General features: G+C 48.8%; 4 protein-coding genes across 4 annotated transcripts; 2 read left to right on the top strand and 2 right to left on the bottom strand.

The window, feature by feature from the left end:
* Positions 1-564: 564 nt before the first annotated feature.
* FPSE_00643 (uncharacterized protein) lies at positions 565-5,082 on the bottom strand (the record flags this gene model as incomplete). Its single annotated transcript, XM_009253763.1, has 3 exons — positions 565-1,217; positions 1,270-4,816; positions 4,873-5,082. The coding sequence occupies 3 exons, from the start codon at positions 5,080-5,082 to the stop codon at positions 565-567; spliced, it is 4,410 nt and encodes a 1,469-aa protein (XP_009252038.1).
* A 50-nt stretch (positions 5,083-5,132) lies between these two features.
* On the top strand, positions 5,133-6,343 carry FPSE_00642 (uncharacterized protein; the record flags this gene model as incomplete). Its single annotated transcript, XM_009253762.1, has 4 exons — positions 5,133-5,197; positions 5,627-5,802; positions 5,969-6,207; positions 6,275-6,343. 4 exons carry the CDS (start codon positions 5,133-5,135, stop codon positions 6,341-6,343), a joined length of 549 nt encoding a protein of 182 aa, XP_009252037.1.
* A 681-nt stretch (positions 6,344-7,024) lies between these two features.
* FPSE_00641 (uncharacterized protein) lies at positions 7,025-7,997 on the top strand (the record flags this gene model as incomplete). The annotated part of the gene is made up of 2 exons (XM_009253761.1): positions 7,025-7,513; positions 7,566-7,997. The coding sequence occupies 2 exons, from the start codon at positions 7,025-7,027 to the stop codon at positions 7,995-7,997; spliced, it is 921 nt and encodes a 306-aa protein (XP_009252036.1).
* Positions 7,998-8,762: 765 nt separating this feature from the next.
* FPSE_00640 (uncharacterized protein) lies at positions 8,763-13,569 on the bottom strand (the record flags this gene model as incomplete). Its single annotated transcript, XM_009253760.1, has 4 exons — positions 8,763-9,320; positions 9,371-10,608; positions 10,665-13,200; positions 13,255-13,569. The coding sequence occupies 4 exons, from the start codon at positions 13,567-13,569 to the stop codon at positions 8,763-8,765; spliced, it is 4,647 nt and encodes a 1,548-aa protein (XP_009252035.1).
* Positions 13,570-15,123: the final 1,554 nt, after the last annotated feature.

Genomic DNA, 15,123 nt, shown 5'->3' with positions numbered 1-15,123 from the left:
TGGGCAAACGGAAAACGCAAGGCCAGCAGAATCTCGTTTGACAGTGATTGACACTGGCGAGCACTGCACAATCGTTGACCTGACAGCTGGCGACAACTGCCAGTACAATCATGTTTAAAAAACACGGGCCTCGATGAACAATAACATCAGTTTCATTTTAGGATAACTGTGGGCAAAAATATTATTGTGCAAACGCTGAGGCCCGTAGTGTTCATTAATTGTTTGCCATGTTCACACTTCGCGATACCTTCGAGTGTTTGTTCTACATATAAACAATGCGACGAGTGACAATCGTCTTTACGTGCATATACAAGAATTCAACGTCAAGATATGGCTAGACCAATAGAGATTGAATGGAAATTAAAGGATGTTTATATCGTTCTGTCAGAATCAACCTCTTTATTAAGCATCACTAACAAGACAATGCTGCAAGTCAATACTGTAGTACTATTGACAATGATAAATCCACACCCAAGGTATCTAATTCCAAACAACTCCAGTGTCTGATGCCCATATACTCCTAGTCCCGTCATCACTCATTATATCTGTTGTATCTAACTAAAGTTAAGCCTTGCGGCCCCTTGCGATTAATCGCCCCTGTAACTCTACCATCACATCACCCCACTGTTCTTCGCCAGCTTCAACAGTCTTGCCGATTCGTGTTGTAAGGAAATCGGCTACCTTGGGGACATTGAAGTGCTCGCCATAGACCACTTTGGCCTCAGGCTTAAGAATCATTTCAAGGCCGTCCCCATCTGTTTGGGTGCTGAGGCTTAGCTTTACTTCCACGCGGCTTTCCAACGGCACAAGTAACATAGATGTTGTAATCGATATACTCGAGTCGGAAGTCCTCTGCACTGTAGTGGGGAAGGTGGCATTGAGTCGTTCAACTTGCGACGAAACAAAGTTCGCCTTGTCCCAGGCAGCCTGGACACTCCTCAGAAGGTGAGAAACCTCAGTGCGGTTATGCGGGAGCGCACGAGCGTAGTCGCGGATCATTTGTAGAAAGAACTCCTTCTCCGCAGTCTTTGGGAGTGGGTTTTTTTCCCGGTTGACGGCGATGTACCAGAGATCGATTGTCGAATTAGGCTGGTGCTCTTGAAATGCGGTGATATCGAAAACAATTTCAATCTCACGCTTGTATGACATAGATAAAACAGTGCCAGAGATTCCCGTCACTGCCCAGCCATGTTGCGTCTCGATAGCATCAACTCGAGCTTGACATTTGGTTAGTTATTATCCGACAACGGTTTTCAAAAAGAGACGTACCTTTGAGGCTGTTAACCTCCTTGCTCGTCCAGCCACGGCACTCTTCTCGAATCCTTTCAGACTCTGCGATATCATCAATGCAATTCTGCTTCTGCTCGGCCAAGTCTTCAACTTCGACTTCCGAAGCTTGGAATTGCTCCCTAAGCTCTGCGATTCGTTTCTTCTTATACTCGACATCTTCGTCAAGAAAGGCCAGCTCGTCGCGAGCAGCGTCTAGATCGGCAGGGTCGCAGTCGGCAAGCTCTCGAGCAACCTCCTCAAGATTATCGCTCTCCTCCACGAGTAACTTGTAGCGATCCATGATAGCAGGTAGAACAGAATCAAGAAGGGTCTTCTGCTTATCCAGGAGCTCCTTATCGGCTTCCATACCTTCGTCAATGCCTAGAAGACCTTGCCTCAGGCCCTCTTGTAACTTCATTCGCCATTCATACCACATAGCCTTGCTCAGAAGACGAGCATGATTCTTGACGTTCATGAATTGCTTATCCATCAAAGTCTTGACGTCAGGTGTGGCCGCCATATACTCTTTGAACAACTGAGGGTTGTCTTCAAAAGTATCGTTCTCAATCTCTTTGACAATCCTGCGACCCTCAGAGATGTACTTCTTCAACTCACGACAAGAGTGCTGATATAGTTCGAGCATTGGCACTGTGCACGCACCAGCGACAACGCATCGTTCAAGTGAAAGGTCCTCTTCACCCTCGTCGAGAAACCCATTTTCGAGAGTTCCAGGTGCCTGTGTGTGACGACGTTTTGTGGTTGTCAGTTCCATGAAGCGGATAGAGGTCATGTTCAGGAAATCCTGGAGATGAATCCTATCTCCATCTGCCTCCTCCGCTGCTTCAACTTCCTCCTCTATTTGCTCAATGTCCTTAACAGGCGTCTCATCGAAGTTGACCTGATGACCAGGTCGATCGTCTGCAACATCCTTGAACCTTCCCTGGTGCCTTGGCGTCGTTGCTGCGTCAGATTTCGCTGGTGAGGACAGCGTCGGTGTGACGGTACTTGATAACAGGCTTTTTCGGAATGAAAGATTCAGTCTCCCGGTAGTTTCTTCTTTAGATGGTGGCTGCTGGAGCCTGATGTTCTTTACAGGACTCCCTTGGTGTCCTTTGAGTCTCTTTACGCTGTAGTTCTCTTCGGCCTCCTTTTCGTCATCAAGCTCATTTGGTCTCTTGCCCAGAAGACCCTTGGCACTCCCGACATGAAGACTCTTGCGACCCTTAAGCGGCTTACGTTTAGGGCTCAAGCTGTCGATCATCTCCCGCAGGTTAAGCGTGGCTTCAACGCCGTCCGCTTCCCGTTCGAGAATTTTTCTGCGATTTTCCTTTTCCTCTTCTTCCCGAGCTTCGCGGTCCATATCCTGCGTCATCTCTTTGGGGTCTTCGAACATAACACCGCGCTTTCCGGGCACAAAGCTGGTAGCCATATCGCCAATCGAGCCCCGGCGATCAAACAGCGCAGTAACTTGCGGCGACCCAAGTCCAGGTCGGTCTGCGCCGAGTCCTGAAAGTCGCCGTTGAGGTGTCAACGTGACTGTCGGGGTTCGGCTGCCATTTATGGGGTTATTCTGGAAGAGACTCTTCTTGGGAGTAGATTTGACAGGCGATGGGGTCCTGGAGTCTGCTCTGGTAGTTCTGGCAGATGGTGGTCGTTTTGGAGAAGCAGAACGAGAAATACGTTGTGTAGAGCGAGGAGTAGCAGTCCGTTCTGATACGACTGACTCGAGCTGCGGTGTGGCTGGTTTGGCGGAAGCCGGCGTTCTTACTTTGGCTGACTGTGGTGTTGTTGTTGCCTTCACAGGTGGGGGCGTCCTAGAGTTCCGAGTGGTTCGTTGTGGTGTTGGGATCTTTGGGTTGGCGGTATTTCGCAAAGCACTTGCCGGGGATCTTAAGGGCCGAGGACTTGGAGTTGTGGTTTGTTTCTCGCTTGCAGCAAGGGGTTGAAGATAATGGCTGACAGCACTCTTGCTTATAGCAGCCTCAATTGCTTCGTCTGGGTTGGCTGCGCTATCAGCTTCTTCTTCCATAACTCGCTTGCCCAGATCTCGTGAACCCCCTGTCACTTTGTTGAGAATGCCCCCAATGGCAGTGGTCATGTCCATTCCCATGGTGGCATCCCCTTCTTCGTCCACGTTGTCTTCCAGGCCATTATCGTCCGGTTTTGAGAGAATTTGACCGACTGCAAGTGTCATATCCATCGGGGCCTCGTCGTCGTTCTCATCGTCAGGTTGAGAGGCTGTGCGCCTTCGGGAAGCAGCGATGCTCTTTCTCTTGTTCTTCGCCAGGACCCCACCAATGACAGTGGTAAGCTCCATCGACATGTCTTCATTACCGTCCGAATCATCGTCTTCTTCGATGGGTGCTGGTCGTTGGATGCCGCCAATCGCAGTTGTAAACTCCATAGTGGCTTCTTCCATCGGGGCATCGTCTTCGTCTTCTTCGTCATCAATAGGGGCGCTCGCGTTTTGAGGCTTGTTGACAATGCCGCCAAATGCGCGTGTAACATCCATAGACATGTCTTCGTCTGGGTTGCGCTCTTCCGACTGGCGTTTAAGGATACCCCCCAACACACGAGTAACATCCATAGACATGTCTTCATCTGGATCATACTGTTGGGTTAATTGGGGCTTAAGTATTCCGCCAACTGCACGTGTGATGTCCATATCCATATCCAAATCCATGCTCATGTTTGTTTCTGTGGCATCCTGGAGATCTTGTTTCGGCTGCGGACGAGCAGGTGGTGGCTGATTTTCTTGGTCCTGGGCAGCGATATTTTGCTTATTTGCATCTTTGCCCCATCCAAACGAGGGAATGAATTCTTCGTCATCATCGAGATCATCGTCATCTTCGTCATCCCTTAGCTGTTGGTTACCAGCTCTTCGCGCAGCCAGTCTGAGAGCTTCATCTAACGTGGATGACTCTGCATCATCAGAATCAACTGACCGATCCGAAGCAGCTGTTGTTCCAGTCACATCGTCGATTGTCATCATCGTTCCGTCGTCGGACTCGCTGCTGTCATCGTCGCCATCCTCCTCAACATCAGCAACCTCTTCGACCGCATCTGCAGGCTCGGAATCTGAACTATAGAGTGTTGTCGCAGTATCGTCATCGGATTCGTGAAAGTCAATTTGAGGGGGACCAGAACTTCGTCGATTTTTCTTGTCTTCCTCTTCCCGTTCCCTTTGTTGTGCTGCGGTAGAGTTTCGCCTTGTCGAATCGGTAGATGTTGTTGAATCTTGATTGAATTCAACTTCGTGAAAGGTGTGTAGAGTTGCCTCGGCGGCGAAGGATACGCGACGGTTGGCAAGTGATTTGCGACGGGCATCACGACGCTCCCGCTCCTCACGCTCTCGTGCAGCGGCTTGCTGCTCTTCTTCTGTTTTGATAGCAATCTTGGAACCGCTGAGAGTAGGGGTTGAAAACTCTTGTGTCGGCTCTCTGGAATTATTTATTTTCGACTGTCTGGGCTTTAAGGGGGGTATCTCGGGAATTGGCATCGTTGGTTTAAGAATTGAACGCGGGGCTCTCGCAGGGGCAGCAAGGGACTACATTTATTAGTATATTGCATTGGATTAAATAATAGATAACCAGAATGTCTCACAGCTCGCCTGTTTCCGTTGGCTTTCATAAGTGCATCCAGGCCACCAGGACCCAAACTCTTGCTCCTCGACTTTTTGCGATTCGCAGCCAACGAACTCGTGACGTCGGTTGTCGCATTCTCTTTTCCGAAAGCTTTATTAACATCTGTATGCGCACCGATTGATCTGCGCGTGCGCCGCGTAGCGGGCAAGGTGGCGTCACCGGGCGCCATCGTATATGATTAAATTGCTGGGTCTTGTTTGATTCAAGTTCAACCCCAGCATGAAGCGCGATGGCGATAAACTGATAGTGGGCTGCGTGAACTTTGTACAACCACCATTTCACGCGTGTTTGTTTACTTTGGGCATGGGCTGCCAGGGGGAGGGGACCAGGGACCCACGTCAGCGAGTGCTGCTCATTTACCCACTCTTAAAAAAATCACGGCCAGGACTGTCGACTTGTCGCCGACTCACGTGAGAGCAAAAAGCCACAGACTTTTTGCTCTCACGTGCTGTGGCGCTCGGCTGTTGCACCGCCACTTTCCTGATTTTTGCAAGCCCTAAGTAGGTTCACGAAAAGTAGTTTTCCTGCCCTACTTCTCCATCAGCGAAAACTACTGTCCGCCTTAGCCAGTCTCAACCTCGCCCTACCAGCTCAACCTACGATACGCCATCTCGCCTACGGTACCTGCCCGAGAAGGATAATTCAAGATGTCAGTCACAGCGAAACGAATATACGATGTCGAAAAACGAATGAGTCGCTAACCTTTCCATCAGGGCGACCGAGTTGACCGTCCAGTCGGAGCGTGCTTTCCAGAAGCAGCCTCACATCTTCCAGAACTCGAAGACCAAGACCAAGTCCACCCGACCGGGCAAGGGTGGCCGACGATGGTACAAGGACGTCGGTCTGGGTTTCCGAACCCCTAAGGCCGCCATTGAGGGTAGCTACATCGGTACGTGCGATCAATTTTGAGATTTGGGAAATTTGGAAGACCAGGAACGAAATCGACAATCGACATACGAAATCACGACCATGATGGACGAGCATTGGGCAGCACAGGAGAACATGAGGGAATGGCATGCATTGAAGAGCGCACCACTAACATTTTGACCTTGTAGACAAGAAGTGCCCCTTCACTGGTCTCGTCTCTATCCGTGGCCGTATCCTGACCGGTACCGTCGTTTCCACCAAGATGCACCGAACCATCATCATCCGCCGCGAGTACCTTCACTTTATTCAGAAGTACTCCCGATACGAGAAGCGACACAAGAACGTTGCCGCCCACGTTTCCCCCGCTTTCCGTGTCCAGGAGGGTGACCAGGTTACCGTTGGCCAGTGCCGACCTCTCAGCAAGACTGTACGTTTTGTCCCCGAACGATTTGGAACCGCTGCGTGTGAGGAACAATTGCTAACATGAATTCAAGGTCCGCTTCAACGTCCTGCGTGTCCTGCCCCGAACCGGCAAGTCTGTTAAGAAGTTCTCCAAGTTTTAAGTTGGGACTATCCTATCTTCTGGCATTTTTTCGGCGTGATAAGCATCAGGGCAAATGGAAAGTTTCCCCTGAAGGGTCGGGCACCGGATGTTGCGTTGCAAATGGTTGTGCTATAGATGCAATCGCGAATAAAAAAAGGATTCACGAAGACAATTGTTTTGGGTTGATGGTTCAATCGGGCGTGATATGGCTAGGAAAAGGGTCGTCATGATCTCAAGATTACGTTCATACCTTTGACTATTCACCGACCAAAAAATGCCAGTGCTGTGAGGAGCTGATGATTTGACTTGTGAGATGCCGTTGCGTCTGTGATGAAGATCTCATTCATGATGGATAGACACGGCTCGAGTCTTGAGACATGAGGTGTCATTCCACTTCAAAAATAAAATAGCAACGACAACTTATGACCAAGCTTTCGTACATGTGCCAAACTTGTGTGAATGTTGACTGCCATCTAATCCTTGATACTCTAATTGCTCTCCCATGATATGAGCTCTATCTGATTGGGTCAACGTTACAAACGGAGTTCAAACACAGTATCGCGTACAGTGCTATGTTCTTGTTCACACCTCCACTTTATCTCAATTGAAGCTATGCTGAAAGTTTGGAGGGACAATCTCGAATCCAGCTTCAACCAAGTATCCCACCCTCGGCTTCCGCTAAACTCAACACCTTTTCAAAATGGGTTGGATATCGTCAATTCTCGGCACCGACAAGTCGGCAGACCCGCTAGCAAAACTCGATCCCAGCCTTCGTGACTTTCTCGAGAAAGAATCTCCCCTCAAATACCCAGCGAACCAGCCTGCGAATCCTGCTCAAGCAGTTCAGAAGCCCAGCAATACAAACGTCCCAGTAGCAGAGACACAAGAGCAAAAACCGAATGCTCCCCCAGCGAGCTTGTACAAGGATGGACGATATGCGCATCTATGGAAAAACTACCGACCGCTTGCCGAGATTGAAGCTGAAACAGCATCCGACCATGAAAAGCTGATGAGTGTGTTGGAAGCATACAAGGAGCGAAAAGAGGCCATTGGTAAAGCAGCGTTGGAGAACTGCGCCGAGTATCAAGAGGAGTGGGTGAATTGCATGAAGCATGGAAGTTGGGAAGACCAAATACAAATGTGCAGGAACCAAGTGCGCAGTTTCGAGAGGTGCTACTTGATGCAATCGGTATGTGGCTCGCAATATGCTCCTCGTATTTAATATTCCTAACCATATACAGAGATTCCTTCGTGCGTTGGGTCATGGCTCAGTGGTGGGTAGATCACCCGAAATAGAGGACGACATTCAAATGCACGCCGATGCTCTCTACCAAAGGATGATCAAGCACGAGGAGGCGGTAGAAAAGGCCAAAGCCGAAGGTCTCCCTGTTCCTGTTTTCCAGTCCAAACTACCAAAGGCCAAGGACGATTCAGTTGTGCCTACAGAAGAGCTCCAGCAGCAATGGAAGGAACAGCTGGATAAGCTACCAGCTGAGGAGCGTGCGGTTGAAGAGGCTGCTCTCCGCGCCGATCTTCAGGTCAAGGCCGAGGTCGCGGGCAACGTCCAGAAGATCTGGGACACACAGGCGGAGCAGAGGAAACAGAGGCAAGCAGAAGGCAACTCAACGTTTGGAGATTATATGGCTTCGCTATTTGGGAAGTCTGGAAAATAAAATGGGTGCGGTAGAAAGGAAAGACTTGTATAAAATCTGTATATCATGATGAATGCTCGATGGGAGGCAACGTTACGGCTTGATGCATGATGGTGTAAAACTAGATGAATTTACTTTATGGGACCGAAAATTGATTATCATTTGCATGTCTATACGTTGAACTTAGTCGTCCACCAATTCACTTTGACACACAGTTCAAGACTCGCATCAACATCGACAACATAATACTGTGACGAATAAGTATCGACAATACACCTCACAGTCTTCTTGAACATGATATCTGAAGAACTTATATAATATACTACAAAAATATTACCGTTATCGCATATACCGGTCCGAACCACGCAATTTACCCTGTAGCAGGACGAGACTATCGTCAACAACATTTTCCCAAATGTCAGCGGCAGCATCCAATCAAAACCCTGGTTCCGTGGTCTAGGTAGTTGGTTATGGCATCTCGTTAACACCGAGAAGGTCCCCGGTTCAATCCCGGGCGAAACCTCACTTTTTGCAGTAGTATATTGTGTTCATCGAGACAGCTTTTAGGAGTATATGTCTTGTCTCCGTGACCTATTTTGTTATTTTGAATCAATAGCTAAGACGGTGCTATGTGTCAGCTATATATCGAACTAACTGTAAGAAGAGAAATAAAATAAATAGCATTGCATTTGCCATCTTGATCGTCTTGGAGATAGATTGGCAATTGCAGCTTGTACGCAACTCCTATAAATCCCAGCCAAACATCATAAACTTTTTCTTTTCACCTTAACCAAATATTGTCTGCTTTAGCTTTTCCTTCTCTCCACTGCTATCGCACATATCGCGGAACACGCCCTCTTGTTCCCAAAGCTCCCTTGGTGTTCCAAACTCGGCGACTTGACCGTCGGAAAGGACAAGAATACGGTCGAAATCAGCGATGGTACTCAGACGGTGTGCAATAACGATCAATGTGCTGTCGGTGAACTCTTCTCGAATGCTGCGTTGAATGAGTGCATCGGTAGTCATGTCGACAGCTGAGGTGGCCTCGTCCAGGACCATAATCTTGGGTCGAGCTACAATGGCACGAGCCAAACATAGAAGTTGACGCTGACCTTGCGAGAGGTTACCGCCAGATTCGGAGATGGGGCTTGAGAGATCTCGGAAAACGTTTGTGTTCTTGACAGCGAGTGTTGATGTTGCTGCTGACGATGGTTCATTTGCAGGAGTAGCGGGCTGAGAATCCACAAGGTGGACACGAGTCAGAGATTCACGGAGCTCGTCATCTGTGTTGTCCTCGAAAGGATCGAGGTTTGATCTGATAGTGCCTGAGAAAAGCACGGGGTCCTATGAATGGGTTAGTTTTGTGTTGTATAATAGGTGGTGATGGAAAATACCTGAGGAATGATGGCGAGACGAGATCTCAAGCTGTGCAAATCAACCTTGGAGATATCCAGACCGTCAATAGTAATGCTGCCGGAACGAGCCTCTAAGAACCGGAACAAGGCAAGGGTCAGGGATGACTTTCCGGCGCCAGTACGTCCTACAACACCGACTCTTTCATTGTTCTTGACGTCGAAAGAAATTCCCCTGAGAACGGGTGGCAGATCAGGTGCATATGAGACCTCCAAGTTGTCGATCTTCATAGCTCCCGAAGTAGGCCACGCAGCAGATGGCTTCTCTCCCTCGAGTGACTCCATCTCAAGTTCCGTATACTCGACAACTCGCTCAGTTGCATTCATATTCAGTTCCATAGTAGCATAGTTTCGGATTGTCCAGAGGATACTCTCGGCAAAGTCCATTGCAAACGATAGGGTGAATCCAGCAAGTGCGGCATCCATACTGGGACTCACAATAACAATGATGCCAACAATTGTTGAGAACAGAGTACCGATGAGGCCCATGCGTAGGCCCATCCAGCGATTGACGAGCCACATGTAAGATGTGATGATTGCCCATGTATCAAGTTTCTGATACATCCTGTCAATGTAGACCTGAGTCTTTTTGTATCCTCGGATGGTGGACACGCCCGCAAGTGCTCCGTTGAAGAGCTCAAAGACTGGGGACTTGCAATTACTCTCAAGTCGCTTCAATGGTCGTGCACCGTAAAGGAACCTATTTCCCAGAAGGATACCAAGTCCCAGCAAGGCTATAGCCAAGGGAATGACGATACCAGAGGCAAAGAAAGCGGCGACACATACACCGATCAGAGACAAAAGATTGGCGATGAATTGGGTCCAGTCCAAAGTGATACGATTGTCGATGATGTTGAAATCTGACGAGAATCGGTTTAGGATTCTGCCAACAGGAACGGTATCGAGCCATCTCAGTGGAGTGTGTAGGACGGTAAACAGCATCTTCTCGAAGAGCGAACGACTCGCTTTGATTGCAAGGTAATACGCCCAGAAGAATCGGAAAGTTCCAATGATTGCTGTAACTGATGAGATTGCGATGTAGACCCACAGATAATACTTTAGATCGTAGTGAGATGTGGTGATTCTGAGCTCGGGTGTAGAGCTGTATGGGAAATGCTGAAGTGAAAAAACGGAGGCATGACCGTGTTGCTGCTGGAGGCTGCCGGCAGAAACACTCTCGTCGACATCACCAGTCCAGATTCGGAGCCACCAGGCCCGAGCTGACGTTGTTAGCAAGACACCTCATACTTAGAGACTTTGAGACTTTGAGACGTACCAAGAATTCCAACCTGAAAGCCAAGGAAGACAACCGCACATACACTCCACATAAGCGCGCCACCGCTGTCTTTTAGATAAGTAAGATAGACATGCTTCTTCACCATACCCTTCTCTCGTGCTTCTTCCTGAATAAATTGTTTGGCGGTTTTCGAAGGCACCTTTTGCAGTGGCATGTTTTCGCTTGTTTCAGTGGGGTCGGTGACAGAGACATCCTCAGAGTTGACAGCAGTAGAAGAGTCCGTTTCGTCTTCTGAGGACTTCTGTGCGGCTTCCTCATGATGCCTGATCTCATCCAATGTCCCATCGCGAATAAAGTCGGCCACCAAACCGGAGTGCAGAGCCACACCTTCACCGAGCTCAACAATGTACTTGGCTTTCGACTGGACCAGGCCAACGTGATGGGTGACTAGAATTCTCGTTCTTCCCTTGCAAATATCGCCTGTGACACACTTCTCGAAAATATGTCGACCAACGTGTGCATCGACAGCACTAAAGACGTCATCCATGACCAAGATTTCAGCACGAGAATAGATGGCTCGAGCCAAGGTGACTCGCCACTTTTGTCCACCACTGAGATTGATACCATTGGCACCGAGCTCAGTCTTGTCGCCATCTGGAAGTATCTGTAGGTCCTTCTTCAAAGCACAAACCTCGACGGTATTGTTGTAACGTTCCTTAACAAAGGGCAAGCCGAACAAGATATTATCGCGAAGCGATGCACTTTCAAGCCAAGGGGTCTGTCCAACATAAGCGACAGACCCAGGAAGGATCCAGTCGCCAAGATGAGCTTGTGCATCATGTCGCTCGTCAGGAGAGACGGTTTTTGGCACACAAACAGATCCTTCCAAAATATCTGTCTCGCCAAGAATAGCAGAAAGAAGCAAGCTTTTACCCGTACCAGTCTTTCCAGATATAACGGATAGCTCGCCAGCCGGAAAGCTGAAGTTCAAGTCTCTAAGGATGAATCTATCCTCATCGGACTTGTCATCGTCCTCAGGCCAAGCGATGCTCGCATTTTCAAATGCCACCTCTGTTCCTTCCGATAACGTGTGCTTCATCTCAGGACCGTTGAGGTATGTCTGAATTCGATTGAGAGAAACATAAGTGTCCACTCCCATTGTGATAAGCTCCGGAAGTACACCCAGGGAGACCTCTAGGGCCTTGAAGATTCCAATACTAACAAAAGCGATCGATGGCTGAAGTTGACCGTTGATGATGGCGTAGACGGCAAGAGATGTCGCGGCAAGGAGAATGGGGCTGATGACCCAGCATCCAAAAAGACCAGTATCAACAATAAAGAGCCCCCAGAGGGTCTTGAGCTCCCTCTCTCTCATAGTCAGGATGCGCTTCTCCCAGCGGCTCTCAAGAGCGGCGAATTTAATTTGCCTCATACCGAGCAAAGCTTCGTTCACCACGGCAAGCTTTTCATCACGAAGCTTCATCAGCTTGTCTGACCTTCCCAGCAGTTCTTTAGAAAAGTAGGTGTTGGCAGGAAGTGTGAGACCCCAGGCGAAAAACCCAGCTGTAAAGGGGATCCATCCAATCAGACGGACCAGGAAGAAAGAGAAGAAGAAGAGTTTGAAGATGCTGTTGATAATTAGAAATTGGTATCCCGTGAAGTTTGAGATTCGCAAAGCATCCACGCCGACAAGGTTGACGATGGCTTGTCGGGACTTGAGCACACTAGAGCCATCATCGGATTCGCCCTCGCTTTTCTTATCGGGCGCTTCCTGCGATGTGTCTGACTCCTTTGACTTTTCTGCCGACTTTACGTTCTTGCGTCGAAGTGATTTTTCAAAGATGAGCGTCGAAAGCTGGGACCGAATAGGCAGGGCGATACATGCAAACGAGTACCAGAATGCCCATCCCTCAACCCAAGCATCCAGAAGGTTGAAACCAGCCATGGCAAATACTAGTACCCAGAGTTCCAGGTTCGATGATCCAGCCAGTCCTACATCTCGTTGTTCAAGAATATTGATGACTCTCAACATGGCCCAGAAAGGCAGAAGAGCTAGGAGGTTCCGGGAAATAGTGATAGAAAACTGGAAGAAAAACGGGCCTTTGTAGGCCCAAAGCACCGAGCGAAAGAGACTGTTTTGAGGTTTTGACGCAAACCAGTCTTCTTTTAGGCCTGCAGCTCGAAGAGTCCTGTCGGGCTCAGGGACATCACTTGCGTCGAGGTCATTCTTCTGGGTCGCAAAACGAAGAAGAGGACCAATCCATGACCAAGTATAGCGGTTGAAGGCAGATACGGTCCATTGGCCGTCAACTTTGCGATCTTCAACAAAAACGTCAGGTCGACGCGGGAGCAATACACTGAAGAAACCGAGAAAGATGGCAGTTCCAGCGCTCACGGCACGAAGGACCAAAGTAGCGATGGTCTCATCTGAAGCATGCTGAGCTTCCTTGGTCAATTGAACCACAGTAATAGTGGCAACGGTAACCGAAGACAACAGGAGCCAGAGTCCGAGGTCGTGGACCTTTACAGATGAATGATGAGCACTCAACGATATGGCATGAAGAACAGCCAGAATCTGTTTAGAAGGGTTAGTCTCACTAAAAAATTACCGCAGACTCGAATTACTCACCCATGCGCCAGTAAGAAGCCAGTTCTTGAGCAACAATTCATTTGAAGAGCCATGAAGCGATGACAACACTGATACAGCGATGGACGTTCCCAGGCCTGTAGCGGATGAAACCAGGATGAAGATCTTGGGCAGCCGGTTTGAAAAGGCGGCAATACTTTCTGGCGTACTTTTTCCATCGACATCTTCATAGAAGTTATCCTTGGGGGTTCGCTTACGCAGTTGGTTGGTGACTGCGACTAGAGCGGGTGCAGTGGCCAATGCTACGAGACCAAGACCGGCGCCGGTCAGAACAACATCAAGGTTATCGACAACCATGATGATGGATGTGCAATATCGCAAGCGAAGCACTCTGAGGAACAGTGGCGCGAAACGCCAGATGGCGATGTTTGTCGTTGTCCGTTCTTATTATAGTAGTTATCCTTGGCAAGCTGTTGAGACCTTATAAATGAACACCAGAAGCAGTCGCCAGACCGATATAGAAACGAAGTGAGGGGAGAGTAAGATGCAGGAGAAAGTGGCAAGGATTCAACGGTCTTTATTAAATCTTCTCAAATCAGTCATATTTCGTACATGTAATAAATAAGCTGGCCGATACTGTTCCTAGGATCTATGAAAAAAAGACGGGACCCATAGTATATTGCCGTATTCCGTGCTTGGGTGGATTGAGTCAACGAGGCAAGACGTCAGAAAGACAAGGTTAGATAATCCAAAGTGTGAATTTTGGGTCAAGACTAAAGTCTTGGTACTTTAAACAGCCGCTCGAACGGGGTCGCGCATGGGTGGATTGAGGGGTGCCGTAGGGATAAGGGTTGGTTTGCTTGAGATATCACTTCAAGGAGTGTATCATCATGGGGTTGGGAAGCTACTAAGGTGGTTAGTGAATTTGAAAAGTTCCTCTGCCTGTGACTCCTCGCGGCGAGGCATCAATGATCCACAAAGAGTATGGTGGGATTCTGCTGCAAGGTATGATGTGCAGTGCATCTATGCAAGCGTATTGTAGAAATAATCATGGCCAAGTAACAAGTGTACCTCCGTGTACAGCATTATGAACAACTCGGCACCGGGATTATTGGGCAATGTCTTTTGACGAACCTCTTGATTGTGTCCCTTGTGTTAGTTAACAAGAGCAAAGTGAGGCCGGCATTCAGACCGCTCGTCAGCCACCATGATGAGTGACAATGCAGGGTCTTTTCGGGCTGACCAATTGAGAAAGCGACCATCCGGTCCTACGCTGCTGGCGGAGACTACTGTGCATACTGTATTATCCATCAGCAGCCATCTTGAGTGACAGAGACAGGCAGTAAAATTGAGGCCTTGGGAAGCGCGTATTTTCGTCCAGGCACCATGTTCTTTTGTATGTGTCTGCCTGGTACTAGTCTGGATATGATGAAGGGGTCTCTATGAAGTTTGAGAGTTTCTCTGCAAAGAAGATGAATAGACAGACGTATGGTAATAGTTGTAGGATGCAAAAAGTCCGGTCAGGCGAGGCGAGGCTAGGTAACCCCCACTCGGTGCCAGTGCAGTGGAACTGAACCGTCCCCGGGATATTTGGCCCGTGCGTCACTTAACCGGGCATTGGAAGGTGGACCCGGCCAGCCGTTTGAGGAAGGACCTCCAACAATCTGACTACATCCTACATCACTCCACTGAGCTTGATAAGCACGGCTTGAAACCCGCCGCATAATCCTGGAGTGGACATGTCTGCCTTGGAATGAAGCTAAGTATTCGATAGCCCAGACTATGTTCGCACAGCATAACTACTATGGTCGACATCTGTATCGTGGGGAGACAAATAGGATATCCAACTATGGGAAGTCAGTCAACTGGTTCCTCAACAAATAGTGAGCAAATCGGACAAGACTTATTATC

Source organism: Fusarium pseudograminearum, chromosome 1 (genome assembly GCF_000303195.2).
Source record: "Fusarium pseudograminearum CS3096 chromosome 1, whole genome shotgun sequence".
Classification (NCBI taxonomy): Eukaryota; Fungi; Ascomycota; class Sordariomycetes; order Hypocreales; family Nectriaceae; genus Fusarium; species Fusarium pseudograminearum.
The sequence above is the reverse complement of the archived record's forward strand: the minus strand, read 5'-3'. Positions and strand labels throughout refer to the sequence as shown.